Source organism: Nannobrachium achirus (genome assembly GCF_963921795.1).
Source record: "Nannobrachium achirus genome assembly, chromosome: 10".
NCBI classification, from domain to species: domain Eukaryota; kingdom Metazoa; phylum Chordata; class Actinopteri; order Myctophiformes; family Myctophidae; genus Nannobrachium; species Nannobrachium achirus.
In genome coordinates this window covers 44,624,523-44,640,928 of record NC_137819.1, presented here as the reverse complement: position 1 = coordinate 44,640,928, position 16,406 = coordinate 44,624,523, and the positions used below count along the sequence as shown (strand labels likewise).

Below are 16,406 nucleotides of genomic sequence, written 5' to 3'. Positions count from 1 at the left end.
GGTCTATGCATATCAGGGCTTTGGGGGTCTTAAGTGACTTAAAGACATATTTAAATCACCCAGGCACATATTTATAAGGCTCGTAAGAAATCTGGGAACTAATATGGGATTGCGTGGGTCAGTTACTCGTGTATCATTATAATACTATGCACTATGAAAACCCACCACAAAACGGAGGAGACAGATGGAATCTCCACAGGGTCATGAAACACACTGGTGTGTGTTTTTCCAAACATAACAAGTGTTGCAGTGCTGGGCTAATGTTCACTAAAAGCATCTGGGGGCTTATCTGGAAGCTTGTCCTTGTGAGTATCGATAGAGGGCTGACTCATGATGCTACAGTAGTCAAATGCTATCCATTAAGACCTGGCACCCCTTTAACCATTATTTTATGCTTTAACTATAAAAAAAATAGCATATAAGCTCACAGCGCGGCACAGAGTGCCGGTCTGCGAGCTTGTAGATCTGCTATTATTGAAAAAAAATTTTGGCAAATCTTTGAATATACAGTATCTTTTTAAAAGCGAACATTTGTAACTCAAATATTTGCTTCTGGAGGGTCCCTGGAACAACATATTTTGAGATGGGAGTCTGTGGCCAAATACATGTAATTTTGGGTGTCCTTGACATGAAAACGTTTGAGAACCACTGATTTAGAAGAAGGATTTAAGTCATTTATAGAATCGGGTCAACATATTAAAAGACTTGCAAGAATGTTAGCAGATCTACAACCTCGCAGCTTGTAAATCTGCTATTTTAATGTGTTCCATGTCATATGGGTTAAGACAGTGGACCTACAGTACACTAATCGATCTTGGCTATGTCATACGGTGACTCAAATGGACAAAAGATGAATATGATACAGGAGCAATAGCTGCTCCCCAAGTATGCGAATCGGGTGGCTGAACGGGCCATCTAAAGTCAATCTGTCGTAACATTGCCCATTTCAATTGCAAAATGCTAGCGCCTCGGCCGCTGCTGATCAAAGAAGCTACGCCTGCAGCAAGAGAGAGGTGTCAAATTATACAGTAAATGTGAAAGGACACATTATCATCCAGTGCAGTAATACCACCGTACCATCTTAAACTGCCTGATTATCTGCTGAACATGAGCCAAATATGTCTCTTGGCGTCTTTAACTGTAACGTCTCGCACTATTGAGGGTGGCCACTTTGCTTGTATGAGTATCTTCACCCCGATGGGGTAGGGCAGTGTTTGGGGGTACGTGTACCCCTAGGGCATACGTGGGCAACTGGCGGCCCGGGGGCCACATGCGGCTCCCACCTTCACTTAATGCGGCCCACAGGTTAATACCGGAATACTGAATGTGTTATTGATTTCAGCTGTTACAATTCCAAACATGACCTGCTTTAATTCCATCACTCTATCTTAGTAGCTTAATGACTAGTATAGTAGTATTAAAATGTTTTTTTTTTGTATGTCCAATGTATTTGTATTTAAGTTCATAATTTTAACATGAGTATATAACTAAATGCGTTGGATATTTAATCAAAATGTTAAGATTTCAGGATTCCAATTTAAAAGTAAAAAAAAAAATTATTCAGGATTCCAATTCAAAAGAAGCAAAAATAGCCGATCTACAAGCTCAAAACGCATCGCAGCGCGATGCGTTTTGAGCTTGTAGATCTGCTATTTTGCTTCTTTTGTATAAGATACTAGAATGACAAAGTAGAACGTAGCAATATGCAATGTGGCCCTCTGGAGTGAAGGTGGAAATATAATGGCCCTCGCCATCATCAAGGTTGCCCACCCCTGCCCTAGGGGTATGCAGAGGTACTACAAAAACGTACTTTTATTATAGTTGCCTATAATAAAAGTACGCATATAAACAGTCTGCAGGCGTTCCTCTCCTTCCATTATCTGATACCTTGATGTCCAGCACCTGGCCTGAATATAGGCTTGAGATGTGCACACAATTTTGTCTATGAAGTATTTTCTATTCAAAATATTGCTGTCGATTAAAGGGGGTACTTGGATTCAGCAATCAGGAAAAAGGGGGTACTGAAGCCCAAAAAGTTTGAGAACCACTCGGGAAGGGTATTCCCACCGTTCAAATATGACCTTGGCACCACCAAAATTGGCACCATGATGTGTCAATGGAGCTTTACGTTTTGTATTATTAGTGTACTGTTTTTTTTTTTTTTTGTCATGACCAACATTTTTTAAACTTTTTCATTATTCGTGTTTTATGAATTTAGACTCTCCTTTCCAGGTCACTGGAATAACATATTTAGAATGTTATTGCATGCTTCATGTTCTCGTTTAGAGACAGCCTGAGTGCTCTCAGACCAACACACCTCTCTCTTGGATGCTTGTGAATATGGATATTTAGTTAATATTCCAAACTTAAATGCATCACTTTTACCTTGCAGTCTGTTATTGCCTATTCATACCGTGGCTCCAGAGTGCAACCAAAAGTCGGTCGTGTGTGACTAAACATTTTCATTGGTTGCACCCGTGCACCTAACTTTTAGCGTGTGTGTGTGTGTGTGCGTGCGTGCATGCGTGTGTGTGCGCGTGTGTGGCACCCAGCCACATTCCGCGAAGAGAAAAAAAAGGCGTATTCCTCCAGCGACATCCCAACTAAACAACATAACTCTAATTCAAAATGAAGAGAACTATTGATTGTTTTTTCATGAAGAAATATGGTGTTGGTTCTGTTAACACCTGAAGGCCCCAGCCATGGGGGTGGACATTCGTAGTAACCAAGAACATTTACTTGAGTACTGTACTTTAGTAAAAACATTTTGTATCTGAACTTTACTTAAAGTTATACCATGTAACTTTTTTTATAAAACAAATCTTAAAATTGTCCTAACTGTTAAATCGCTAAAGTTTTAGAACCTCCACTGTTATTTTCAGCTTCTGATGCCTTCTCTTTATATGTTTTCTATGAGTTGTGAGGGGGGGAGAATTTCCCGGCAAAATGATGTCATCTCCCACATGATACACTACCGGCCAATCACAGCGCCGATCATACACCACCGGCCAATCACAGCGAGTCTTGCTGTCTCTAAAGGAAGTAGCTTCCCTCAGCAACTGTGTTTACATTGGTGAAGGAATCTTGCTTGCTACTCCCTCAATCCTGGTCTAAAAATGATGGGAGACGGCTCTACGGAATCGTATCGGCGAGGCGGAGGTGCTCGCGACGGCCGTGGGGGTCCCGGCGACTCCGGCCGAAAAAAGCAATACCGCTACTGACCACTAGTTGAGCTTCCACAGTACAGCTTTAAGTATTGTTTGTATTTTTGGATATGTTCACCCCACTGCAGCTCGAAGACATATATTCCACTACATTTAAATGAAGGTAACTTCAGCTCTATCTCAAGTTGGCTTAAGGGAGGGCCAGCAAGCGGGCAGGCAAGGCTGACCATGTTGTCATGTTCATGTCACTACATCGTCATGCTCATGTCATTATTACTCGGCCATAGCATAAGGCAGTGTTTCTCAAACGTTTACATTCCAAGGTCTCCCCTTAACTCTGACTGTGTACAAATGGACTAACGAGTCCATTTGGTTCCATTTGTAGACTGTCAGAGTTACAGACTTGTATGGGTTCATTTAGACCCCCCTAAAGGAACCCACAGAGTCCCTGGAATCCACTTGCAGCTACGCCCAATATTGTTGTCTAACCTCAATGTGTTGTCATTGTATCAGGTGCAAAACAAATCAGTCAACTCCATATTATGGGCACAAAAGGGGACCTGCCTATATATGGGCATATACTGATGACATCAGCGATCTCGATATATATGGGCATAAAAGGGACAAGGACTGACATGTACAGAGATCGGGTTATCCCTACAGAGCCACGGATCCGACTGCTATGCCCATATATGGTCATGTGCATATATGGGACCAACCGACTTCAAACTTGGCACGCGTTGCCTGCCGTCGAGTAATTCGGGTATATCCAGTTGTCCAGAACCGACGATCCAATCAATTTGCCCAGATATGGGCATTCCAATAATTGGGCATATACTGAGAGAGACAGCCGTGGACTCTCTGCGTCCACGTCTGAGACGCGTCTTATGACGCGTCTGATGACGCGTCCGTGCTTAAATAGCGGTCAAGACGCAGCTTTGTGTCCAGGACGGAGCTCCCGCGGCTCAAGACGTGAAACCGCGGCTCAAGACGCGATTCGAGTCAAAGGACGGGGCTTTGACACTACAATCGCGTCTTTTTGCGTCTTTTCGCCAAAAGACGCGGCTTGGATCGCGTCTTTGAGCCCAAAGACGGAGCTGGGACACTACAATCGCGTCTTCCGTCTCATGACGCGTCCGTGCTTAAATAGTGGTCAAGACGCAGCTTTGCGTCCCTGCACGGAGCTTGCGTCTTCTAGACGGCTCAAGACGCGATTCGAGCCGAAAGACGGGGCTTGGACACTACAATCGCGTCTTTGATCCCAAAGACGTGGCTTGGAGGCTACCGCGTCTGGCTGGAACTCGGAGCGGAGTCAAGTTCATTGAAAATAACGGGGCCGTATGTTTTGACGCGGCGCCTCCGTGAGGCCGATGAGGCTAGTGTGTGTTCCCCTTTAGACGTCTGCTGTCTGCTCTCCGTGGGAAAAAAAAAAAAAGGGTGTCTATTGTATGTATTTTTTGATGGAGAATTCAAATATGACCTTCTTTTTTGCATAGGACAACTCTAACCTGCATCAATTGGTATTTTATGATTGCCAATTGTACCCTATCCATCTAAAAAAACAAATTGGATCTCTATTGTATGTATTTTTTGATGGAAAATTCAAATATTACCTTCTTTTTTAGATAGGACAACTCTAACCTGCATCAATTGGTATTTTATAATTGCCAATAGTACCCTATCAATCTAAAAAAACAAATTGGATCTCTATTGTATGTATTCTTTGATGGAAAATTCAAATATTGCCTTCTTTTTTAGATAGGACAACTCTAACCTGCATCAATTGGTATTTTATAATTGCCAATAGTACCCTATCAATCTAAAAAAAACAAATTGGATCTCTATTGTATGTATTTTTTGATGGAAAATTCAAATATTACCTTCTTTTTTAGATAGGACAACTCTAACCTGCATCAATTGGTGCATCAACCTTCTCTCTATCTATCTATCTATCTATCTATCTATCTATCTATCTATCTATCTATCTATCTATCTATCTATCTATCTATCTATCTATTTATACTTCACCTTTAGTCAAGAAGAGAGTTCAGCCTCAGGAACTTGCACACCTGGAACTGTGTCATGACTGTGTCATGGAGCTAAGCAGAACTATGTGAAATACTCACAATGAGTCTGATGGACCAATCAGAGTGGTGGTGGGGGGAGGGATCAACAATAGACAGAAACTGGATAATGCTTTGTTAACTGTCCCACCTAAGTCCCTGCTAGTCTGAACAAATCACCTTCCCTCTCAGAACACTACTACTACTACTACTACTACTACTACTACTACTACTACTACTACTACTACTACTACTACTACTACTACATTTATATAAAGCTGCTCTTGCATTTGAATTCAAGTCTGACACAAGTTAAGGTTAACTTAGGTAGTAGTTCATTTTGCTGGCTTTTGTGTGTGAGTGTGTAGGCCCACAAATTATTATAATTGTCTGTCATTAAGTGACTCAAAGGGAGACGTCTAATGGGTGTTTCTTATTTTAATATTAACTGTGGGAAGATTATATATATTTTATTTTGCACTTAAAGTGTTGTGATATTATTCCTGAAGGAAGAGGGGTATTTTCACAGCCCAGGCTTTGAACCTAAATGCTGTTTACATGCTCTATAAATATTTATTTCTATATAAAACTCAGTTGTGTGGAGTTATTGTGTGCCTTTTATTGTAGCTAAAGAGTCCATTTGTTCACTAGACATTAAGTCAAGGTTACTATTTTGAGTTGAAGCCAAGTGTTTTATTACTTTGTGGTTTAACATTATTTAAAAGGCAAATTCATTGTTATGGTTACTTTAGAAGACTGCTTTTGCATTCATGAGTTATAAAGAGAGCCAAGCTAATTCAAAGAGTTAAGTTAAAGGAACACAAAACGTGACTTAACTCACAGCTGCCATTGGACAGACAGTTATAACATACTCTTATCTTTCACAGAACAGACAATTATCATTTAGTTTATCTATTTGAGACATGTAGCTGCTCTAGGGGAAATAGAGCATTAATTTGGGATCAGCCTATTCAATTGATAATGACCAATGGGTGCCAGTTTCTAAGTAGTTAAGCATATTACCATAACAATATATGTGGCCTAGACATGGATATTGCCCACTCAACTCGTAATCTACAGAAATGTCCACCACATCACACAGTATAAAACCTAGTAGAGAAATCTGCCTTCTCCTGTATTGTATTAGTGACATTCATTAATAAATAGTAAAATAACAGGACAGAGCAGAACAGGCCTCTGCTGTGTCTTTATTATGGGTGCATTCCAATGCAAATGGATACTCTGGAACAATCTGAAACAATGTATCTTTCCTGTGGCTGTTATAATGAACACAAACAGATCAGAACGTAATTTAACATTAACCAGTTACATTTATCATACAACAATGTAAGGGATGGATTCCTTTCTATTGTGTGAGTTACTTAAATGCTGATCAATATGTGAATCTGGCTCTTATCAGGTGGGTGTTTTCTCTCCCTGGCCTGTGCTGTCCTCAGTTAAACCAAGACAGTGCTGTTGTCACCAATGTGGAAAAAGCTTCAGCTCAATTTATTATCTCAAAGTAGACCAGAAAATACACACAGGAGAGAAGCCATTCAGCTGTGAACATTGTGGGAAGTATTTTGCTAAAAGATCACAAGCGTTCACATACTGGAGAGAAACCTTATTGTTGTGACCAGTGTGGGAAAAGATTTGTTCAAAAGGGGATTTTAAAAGAACACCAGAGAATTCACACTAGAGAGAAGCCCTATTGCTGTGACCAGTGTGGGAAAAGCTTTATTCGATTGTCTTATCTCAAAATACATGAACGAATTCACACAGGAGAGAAACCATACGGCTGTGTCCAATGTGGTGAAAAGATAGTCCGAAAGTGCACCAGAGATTTCACACCGAAGATGATGCATATCACTGAACATTTTCGCACACTGGAGACAGCAGTATATGGCTTCTCACCAGTGTGGATTTTCAGGTGTCTTTTCAGAGCCGTCTTCAGAGTGAACCTTTTCCCACATTGGTGACAGCAGTAAGGTCTCTCTCCAGTGTGAATCTTCTTGTGTTGTACGAGGCTAGATTTTACAGTGAAACGTTTGCCACAGTGTTCACAGCAGTAAGGCTTTTCTTCGGTGTGAAATCTCTGGTGCACTTTCGGAGCAGCCATTAAACTGAACTTTTCTCCACATTGGACACAGCCGTATGGTTTCTCTCCTGTGTGTATTTTCTGGTCTACTTTGAGATAATAAATTGAGCTGAAGCTTTTTCCACATTGGTGACAACAGCACTGTCTTGGTTTAACTGAGGACAGCACAGGCCAGGGAGAGAAAACACCCACCTGATAAGAGCCAGATTCACATATTGATCAGCATTTAAGTAACTCACACAATAGAAAGGAATCCATCCCTTACATTGTTGTATGATAAATGTAACTGGTTAATGTTAAATTACGTTCTGATCTGTTTGTGTTCATTATAACAGCCACAGGAAAGATACATTGTTTCAGATTGTTCCAGAGTATCCATTTGCATTGGAATGCACCCATAATAAAGACACAGCAGAGGCCTGTTCTGCTCTGTCCTGTTATTTTACTATTTATTAATGAATGTCACTAATACAATACAGGAGAAGGCAGATTTCTCTACTAGGTTTTATACTGTGTGATGTGGTGGACATTTCTGTAGATTACGAGTTGAGTGGGCAATATCCATGTCTAGGCCACATATATTGTTATGGTAATATGCTTAACTACTTAGAAACTGGCACCCATTGGTCATTATCAATTGAATAGGCTGATCCCAAATTAATGCTCTATTTCCCCTAGAGCAGCTACATGTCTCAAATAGATAAACTAAATGATAATTGTCTGTTCTGTGAAAGATAAGAGTATGTTATAACTGTCTGTCCAATGGCAGCTGTGAGTTAAGTCACGTTTTGTGTTCCTTTAACTTAACTCTTTGAATTAGCTTGGCTCTCTTTATAACTCATGAATGCAAAAGCAGTCTTCTAAAGTAACCATAACAATGAATTTGCCTTTTAAATAATGTTAAACCACAAAGTAATAAAACACTTGGCTTCAACTCAAAATAGTAACCTTGACTTAATGTCTAGTGAACAAATGGACTCTTTAGCTACAATAAAAGGCACACAATAACTCCACACAACTGAGTTTTATATAGAAATAAATATTTATAGAGCATGTAAACAGCATTTAGGTTCAAAGCCTGGGCTGTGAAAATACCCCTCTTCCTTCAGGAATAATATCACAACACTTTAAGTGCAAAATAAAATATATATAATCTTCCCACAGTTAATATTAAAATAATAAACACCCATTAGACGTCTCCCTTTGAGTCACTTAATGACAGACAATTATAATAATTTGTGGGCCTACACACTCACACACAAAAGCCAGCAAAATGAACTACTACCTAAGTTAACCTTAACTTGTGTCAGACTTGAATTCAAATGCAAGAGCAGCTTTATATAAATGTAGTAGTAGTAGTAGTAGTAGTAGTAGTAGTAGTAGTAGTAGTAGTAGTAGTAGTAGTAGTAGTAGTAGTAGTAGTAGTAGTAGTGTTCTGAGAGGGAAGGTGATTTGTTCAGACTAGCAGGGACTTAGGTGGGACAGTTAACAAAGCATTATCCAGTTTCTGTCTATTGTTGATCCCTCCCCCCACCACCACTCTGATTGGTCCATCAGACTCATTGTGAGTATTTCACATAGTTCTGCTTAGCTCCATGACACAGTCATGACACAGTTCCAGGTGTGCAAGTTCCTGAGGCTGAACTCTCTTCTTGACTAAAGGTGAAGTATAGATAGATAGATAGATAGATAGATAGATAGATAGATAGATAGATAGATAGATAGATAGATAGAGAGAAGGTTGATGCACCAATTGATGCAGGTTAGAGTTGTCCTATCTAAAAAAGAAGGTAATATTTGAATTTTCCATCAAAACAATACATACAATAGAGATCCAATTTGTTTTTTTAGATTGATAGGGTACTATTGGCAATTATAAAATACCAATTGATGCAGGTTAGAGTTGTCCTATCTAAAAAAGAAGGCAATATTTGAATTTTCCATCAAAGAATACATACAATAGAGATCCAATTTGTTTTTTTAGATTGATAGGGTACTATTGGCAATTATAAAATACCAATTGATGCAGGTTAGAGTTGTCCTATCTAAAAAAGAAGGTAATATTTGAATTTTCCATCAAAAAATACATACAATAGAGATCCAATTTGTTTTTTTAGATGGATAGGGTACAATTGGCAATCATAAAATACCAATTGATGCAGGTTAGAGTTGTCCTATGCAAAAAAGAAGGTCATATTTGAATTCTCCATCAAAAAATACATACAATAGACACCCTTTTTTTTTTTTTTCCCACGGAGAGCAGACAGCAGACGTCTGAAGGGGAACACACACTAGCCTCATCGGCCTCACGGAGGCGCCGCGTCAAAACATACGGCCCCCGTTATTTTCAATGAACTTGACTCCGCTCCGAGTTCCAGCCAGACGCGGTAGCCTCCAAGCCACGTCTTTGGGATCAAAGACGCGATTGTAGTGTCCAAGCCCCGTCTTTCGGCTCGAATCGCGTTGGGTCTAGAAGACGCAAGCTCCGTGCAGGGACGCAAAGCTGCGTCTTGACCACTATTTAAGCACGGACGCGTCATGAGACGGAAGACGCGATTGTAGTGTCCCAGCTCCGTCTTTGGGCTCAAAGACGCGATCCAAGCCGCGTCTTTTGGCGAAAAGACGCGAAAAGACGCGATTGTAGTGTCAAAGCCCCGTCCTTTGACTCGAATCGCGTCTTGAGCCGCGGTTTCACGTCTTGAGCCGCGGGAGCTCCGTCCTGGACACAAAGCTGCGTCTTGAAGGCTATTTAAGCACGGACGCGTCATCAAACGCGTCATCAGACGCGTCTCAGACGTGGACGCAGAGAGTCCACGGTTCTTGCTGTATACTGATGCCCATAGATGGGCATATAAGGGACTCAGGTGAGACAGACATCACCAAATATACAGTATGGTCACAAAAGGGACATAAACAGACGGGTACTCTGACAAAGCCCCAACACTATGACTCAGACATATTGTTGGCCGTGCAACGGCCAAACAATAGATGTTCCTCTAGTAAAAAGTATGAACTCTTTAAATGCTTGAAAGCAAGTAGTCCTGTTTAACTCGATTACAAATTTGACTGAGCAACTTTTACTTGTAGTTGAGTGTTATTTTACCAGGAATATCTATACTTTGACCTAAGTACTGGAGTTGAGTACTTTGTCCACCACTGCCCAGCCCTGAGCCGTCATCATTAGTGCAGATAACCACCACCTCTCTCCCCCGTCTCCGGTAAGAGGCCTAATCCTGACCCAACATGTTGGGCAGAGAGGGCCTCATGTACAGTACTGTAACTAGGAACCAGAGCCTAACAGCGGGGTGGATGCAGCTGAGTGGGTGGAGAGACCATCTGGTAATCAGAAGGTCAGCGGTTCACCCCCCGGCCCGCCCATGCAGCGCGCTGTCCACATGTCCCTGAGAGAGACACTTAACCCCTAACATGACCCCCCTTTGACCTCCATAACCCAGGGGTCTATCCTTGACCTTGACTGTTTTTCCCTCTCTACATCAAATCTCTTTGCCGGAAGTAGATGAACTGTGTGACACACTGTGAGCTTGTAGATAATAATAATAAGAACTTTTATAGCGCCTTTCAAAAACCCAAGGCGCTTAAAAAAACAGAAATAAACACATTATTGTCCAAAAGCCTGAATAAACAAGTGTCTCTTCAGTGCGGACTTGAAGGAGTCCAGTGTTGGCAACTGGCGAATCGCCATGGGGAGAGAGTTCCAGAGGGTTAGGGCTGCCACACTGAAGGCTCAAGAGCTTTATAGGTGAGTAGGAGCACTTTGTAGGTGATGCGGAACTTGAACGGAAGCCAGTGGAGGCGTTTGAGGGTGGGGGTGATGTACGGATGAGCACCCTGGCAGAGTTTTGTACACTGCAGTCTGTGCAGGGCTGTGTTGGGGAGACCCAACAGAACAAGTAGATGGGCTCTATTTGCCGAACGTTTGCCTATTATGACGTTCCCACATTATGATTATGACGTTCCCACATTATGGACACAAGGGTTAGTTAGTTTGTTTGTTTATTCATCTCGGTCATGATTTAACAACACAGTTGGACATACAGGGCACAGGCAACAGGGTAACTATTGACTGAAAAGGTAAAAAAAAAATGGGCTGTAGCCGAAGGTTATTATGCCCACCCTATTCATAAGGGATGTCCCGTTCACGTTTTTTGCTCCCGATCCGATCCCGATCACGTATGTTTGCTCCCGATCCGATCCAGATTTTTCCCGATCCGATATTTCAGCAATAAAAAAAAAGAGGGAAAAAAAGGCATTTAAGTTTCCAATAACGTATTATTATTATTATTATTATTATTTAAACAACATTATCCAACGTGGATACTGGATACCTTTTATATATGGCTTTTGTTTCAAATGAGTGCAGCATTGGTTCAAATCGAGTAAACTAACTCTATAATCTCATTATAGCTTAGTGGTGCAGCACAAAAATAACCATGTAAAGAAAATACAATATTACATTTAAATATCCTGTCTTGAACAAAATGGGCCACCCCTTATCTCTAATTCTTTTTTTTTTTACTACAATATAATAGTTTTTCACTAATGCTATATAATAATAATAATTTATATGGGTTCAAGTGCTTAAGAAATTATCAGTGTGAATGGGAACTCAGAACAGAGGTAACACGTAAAATGTATTATAGGGGTGCCAACCGCCAAAAGGCGTATTGAAGGTTTTTGGGTGCACATAAATAATGTAGGCTTTTTCAATTAGGAGCACCAGCGCATTGTGTACAGTAATTATTATGTGCCGGTGCACCTAAATGAAAAAGTTAGGGGAACCGGTGCAATCAATGTGAAAAAAGTTAGTCTGGAGCCCTGCGTACATTCTCTATTGACTACTGGATCCATGCCCTAGGATGTTTATGTTTTGCCTTTTGATTTTTGGCAGAAATCATATTTCTATATTTCTACATCTTTGTCAGCGGCATGAGGGGAGAGGCAAGAAAAGGCATTTGAAGCAGTGTTGATTTCGTCGACTAAAACTATGACGAAACATGGTTGTCGACTGCGTTTTTTTCATTGACGAAAACGAAATAAAAACTAATCTGTGATGACTAAAACTAAGACTAAATATATTGACAATTTCGTCAACAAAATAAAGCTCCTATTCATTGTGCGTTGTGAGCTTGTAGATCTGCTATTTTCAGCACACAACCAAGTGGAAAATATGTCATTACGATGCCATCAAGGCCTGCCAAAATACATTTCAGTTGACTAAATCAACTGTAGATTTAGTCGCCTAAAATCTTACGACATTTAGTCGACTAAAACTAATACTTTTCAGGTGACTAAATTATGACTAAAACTAAATGACATTTTACTCCAAAGACTTTGAATAAAACTAAATCAAAATTTGCTGTCAAAAACAACACTGATTTGAGGTGGTTCTTGGTCTCTTGTTAAAATTACACTCCCCCCTCCCCCCCCGCCCCATATCTATCCTCTCTCTCTCTCTCTCTCTCTCTCTCTCTCTCTCTCTCTCTCTCTGGCCAGGCGACCCGGCGGCTGAGGAGTGGTCATCGTGGAGCGTGTGTTCGCTAACGTGCGGGCAGGGCTGGCAGGTGCGCACGCGCTCGTGCGTCTCGTCGCCGTACGGGACGCTGTGCAGCGGCGCCCTGAGGGAGACGCGCATGTGCAACAACACCGCCGCGTGCCCGGGGGACGGCGGCGGCGGGATCACAGGCTCATGTACGTTAACCCTCAAAACCCTCAAATACCTGGAACGTGCCCGATGTCGCGTTAGATTTTAACCACTTTAACCATTATTTTGTGCTTTAACTGTTGAAAAATAGCAGATATACAAGCTCACAGCGCGGCACCGAGTGCCGCGCTGCGAGCTTGTAGATCTGCTATTTTTGAAAAATCTTGAAAATGTGTGCAGTCTTTGGATGTCTTTGACCCGACTTCTAAATCCTTCCTCTAAATCAGTGGTTCTCAAACTTTTTCATGTCAAGGTTACCCCCAAAATTATATTTATTTGGGCGCAGTCCCCCCCATCTCTAAATATGTTGTTCCAGGGACCCCCCCCAGAAGCAGAGATTTTAGTTACAAAAGTTTGCTTTGAAAAATATATATTGAAAGATTTGCACACATTTTCACGATTTTTCAAAAATAGCATATCTACAAGCTTGTATATCTGCTATTTGTCAATAGTTAAAGCATTCAATAATTCTAGGTCTAAATGGGTTAAAACAATAAATAAACACACAATGCCAAGAGTTCACTTTCACCATTTTGCTGCTCCCAGTCCCAGTGGCGTGTTTACTGACCGCAACCACGGTTTGCCAAGACCCACCTTTGGAAACATACCGGCCTCTTTTCACTCCATCTTTATCCTTTTATTATAATAGTTTTATTGGTCTAGTTTGAATATGGCGTATTATGTTACATAATTATACTAGTGCTTTGAAGTATTTCTGTCTGTTGTTTCCTACATTTATTTCAAAACATTTCCAAAAAAACATTTCCCAAAAAAACGAACTCTTTCATCATTAAAATAATGCAATGATATTTTCAAACTAATTTCACAAATAAATGCATGAAAAATCTTCAAAAAATAGAAAACAAATATTTAAGAAGTCATGAAAATAGCTTCACGCCGCTTTGTGTGCTTGTAGATCTGCTATTTTCAGTGACGGCGTCGGTCTTGTACTTAAGTACAACTTTGAGGCATTTGTACTTTACTGGAGTATTTCCAAATTCAATTTTTTTTTATTCTACCCCACATATCTGAGGCCAATATTTACACCATTACTATTATTTGACCACTTTAGTTATCTATCTATCTATCTACAGTATCTAACTACAGTACCTATCTATCTTTCTATCTATCTCTAAACTTTAGCTATTTGAAAAGAGACAATCTACAAGCTCACAACGTGTCGCGCCGCGACACGTTGTGAGCTTGTACTGCCCTACAAAGGCAGAGTGCAGTAACTACGAACAGAAATTTTACCAAAAAAATGTGTTTAAAAGTGTTACAGCTGATCAGCCAAATGAGATATAGGCAAGTGATATTAAGTGATATTACACTGATTGTATATCTGTTTTTGAGGTAATTGTTCATACCCCAATATCATGAAGGCTAATTTGACCTTTGGGATACACAAATAAGTTGGTGTGTCCAAAAACGTAGTTACTGCACTTTGTAGGGCAGTGTAGATCTGCTATTTTCAAAGGATCTTTGTATTTACATGTACCGGTATGTCTGTATTGCCATATTGTATACTATTACGTAAGTAAACAAAAAACAATAATAACCATTTCCACCACTGCCCAGTCCAGGTATTGCAGTTTGTACGCATTAGCAGGGATGCCAAGAGGCTGTTGGAAAGTAGCTGCGGTGTCCAATCAGTGAATATACACAGCATTGCTCCCTGTGGTGATCATCGGCCTGTTCTTGTCACAACACAATATTTGATTAAATTTGACGTCCCGCAATGTACACAAAGAGCTGTAGAAGGAACTGTAATGTTGCTCATGCACACACAACTCAAATGTACAAACGTCGACTTGACATTGTCGGTTTGACAAATAGACTACATAATTCCGGATGGGGTCATTTTTGCATTTCATTGTCTCTTTTTTTTAAGAAAGAATACTCCTGGTCACGATTCAATGCCTTCTTCATATGACCGGAATACAGTACACACACCACAGGCACGCACGCACGCACGCACGCACGCACGCACGCACGCACGCACGCACGCACGCACGCACACCTGTCACATGGGATCTGCTCATGCCAGAACGTAATCTCGCCATGGTGGTGTAACAGTGGCCGACCGAATGAGAATGTCACTTTGTCATTTCAATTCACACTGCTAGTCAACCGAGACACACAGATAAACACAGTGGAGAGAGATGGACAGAACGCGGGCAGAGAGAAAGCGTGACACCGGGGTGTAGTGTTGGCATGTCTATTAGACTTCCCGTGACCTCCATGGTCCAAGCTCTGACGCCTCGCAGTTCCTATCTTTAGCCCTCGATGTCGTTGTCCCACTCTTTCTTTTGCCCTACTGCGGTGCGATGGTTCAAGTTGTTAATCTAAAAGAATGTTCCTATCACACAAAGATTTGGAGGACCCCCTGTAGTAACTCTGAGGACCCCCTAGGGGTCCCGGACCCCCTGTTGAAGACCCCTGCACACACACTCACTCACTCACTCACTCACTCACTCACTCACTCACTCACTGACTCACCGACACACTCACAAGCTAATGCTAATATTCTCATTGGTTAAATAATAAATAACCAGTTCTATAGTACGTTCTGATGCGATCAGTATTTTGCCCCGACACCTGCAGCCGACAAAGTAGAGCTTTAGTTTCCCACAGGAAACCATACAATTTTTGAAATACGGAGATACAAGGTCACTGCCCGACAGAAATAATATATATATTAGAGAGTGACTGTGCTAAGAGAGAGACGCAGTACTTGAAAATGCTTGGATAAGGGGCGGACATACATTATAGTACCCAATGGAGGATGTGGTGATGCGTTAATGTTTTATTCAGTGCTCCTCTGAAGGAAATGGTGCCCACGCTGATCTCACATTAAGTACGGTATGGAGATTGCACAAGTACATTATCACAGACACACACGCAAGACGAGGCATTGTCATGTTGTATTATCTTCGGAGAGCTTTCTCCTAGGTACACGCGTTACGTGTGTCCAGTCATCCCCATATGCTCTGTAGCGTACGGTACATACTGTATCGCTAGTGTGGAATCCTTGTATGTCCAAAACCAGGGGCGTCACAAGGGGGGGAAAGTGGGACTGAGTTACTAGGGCCCAAGGTGGAGGGGCCTTAATTATTTTATACTTTAGCTATTGAAAAATAGCAGATCTACAAGCTCACAGCGCTGCGAGCTTGTAGATCTGCTATTTTTGAAAAGTTGTGAAAATGTGTGCAAATCAGTTTGAATATATGTATTTTTTAAGTGAACATTTGTAACTCAAATTTTGCTTCTGGGGGGTCCCTGGAACTAAATATTTTGAGATGGGGTCCGTGGCCAAATACATTTTGGGGGATCTTCACATGAAAAAGTTTGAGCAACTG

The 16,406-nt window shown here is 41.1% G+C and overlaps 1 protein-coding gene across 1 annotated transcript in view; it reads left to right on the top strand.

The window, feature by feature from the left end:
* adgrb2 (adhesion G protein-coupled receptor B2) overlaps positions 1–16,406 on the top strand; it is a 356,837-nt gene that overhangs the window by 121,810 nt on the left and 218,621 nt on the right. Inside the window, exon 4 of the mRNA XM_080734701.1 lies at positions 12,840–13,034. Coding sequence (XP_080590827.1) covers positions 12,840–13,034 — 195 coding nt within the window. The remainder of the gene's footprint in view (positions 1–12,839; positions 13,035–16,406) is intronic.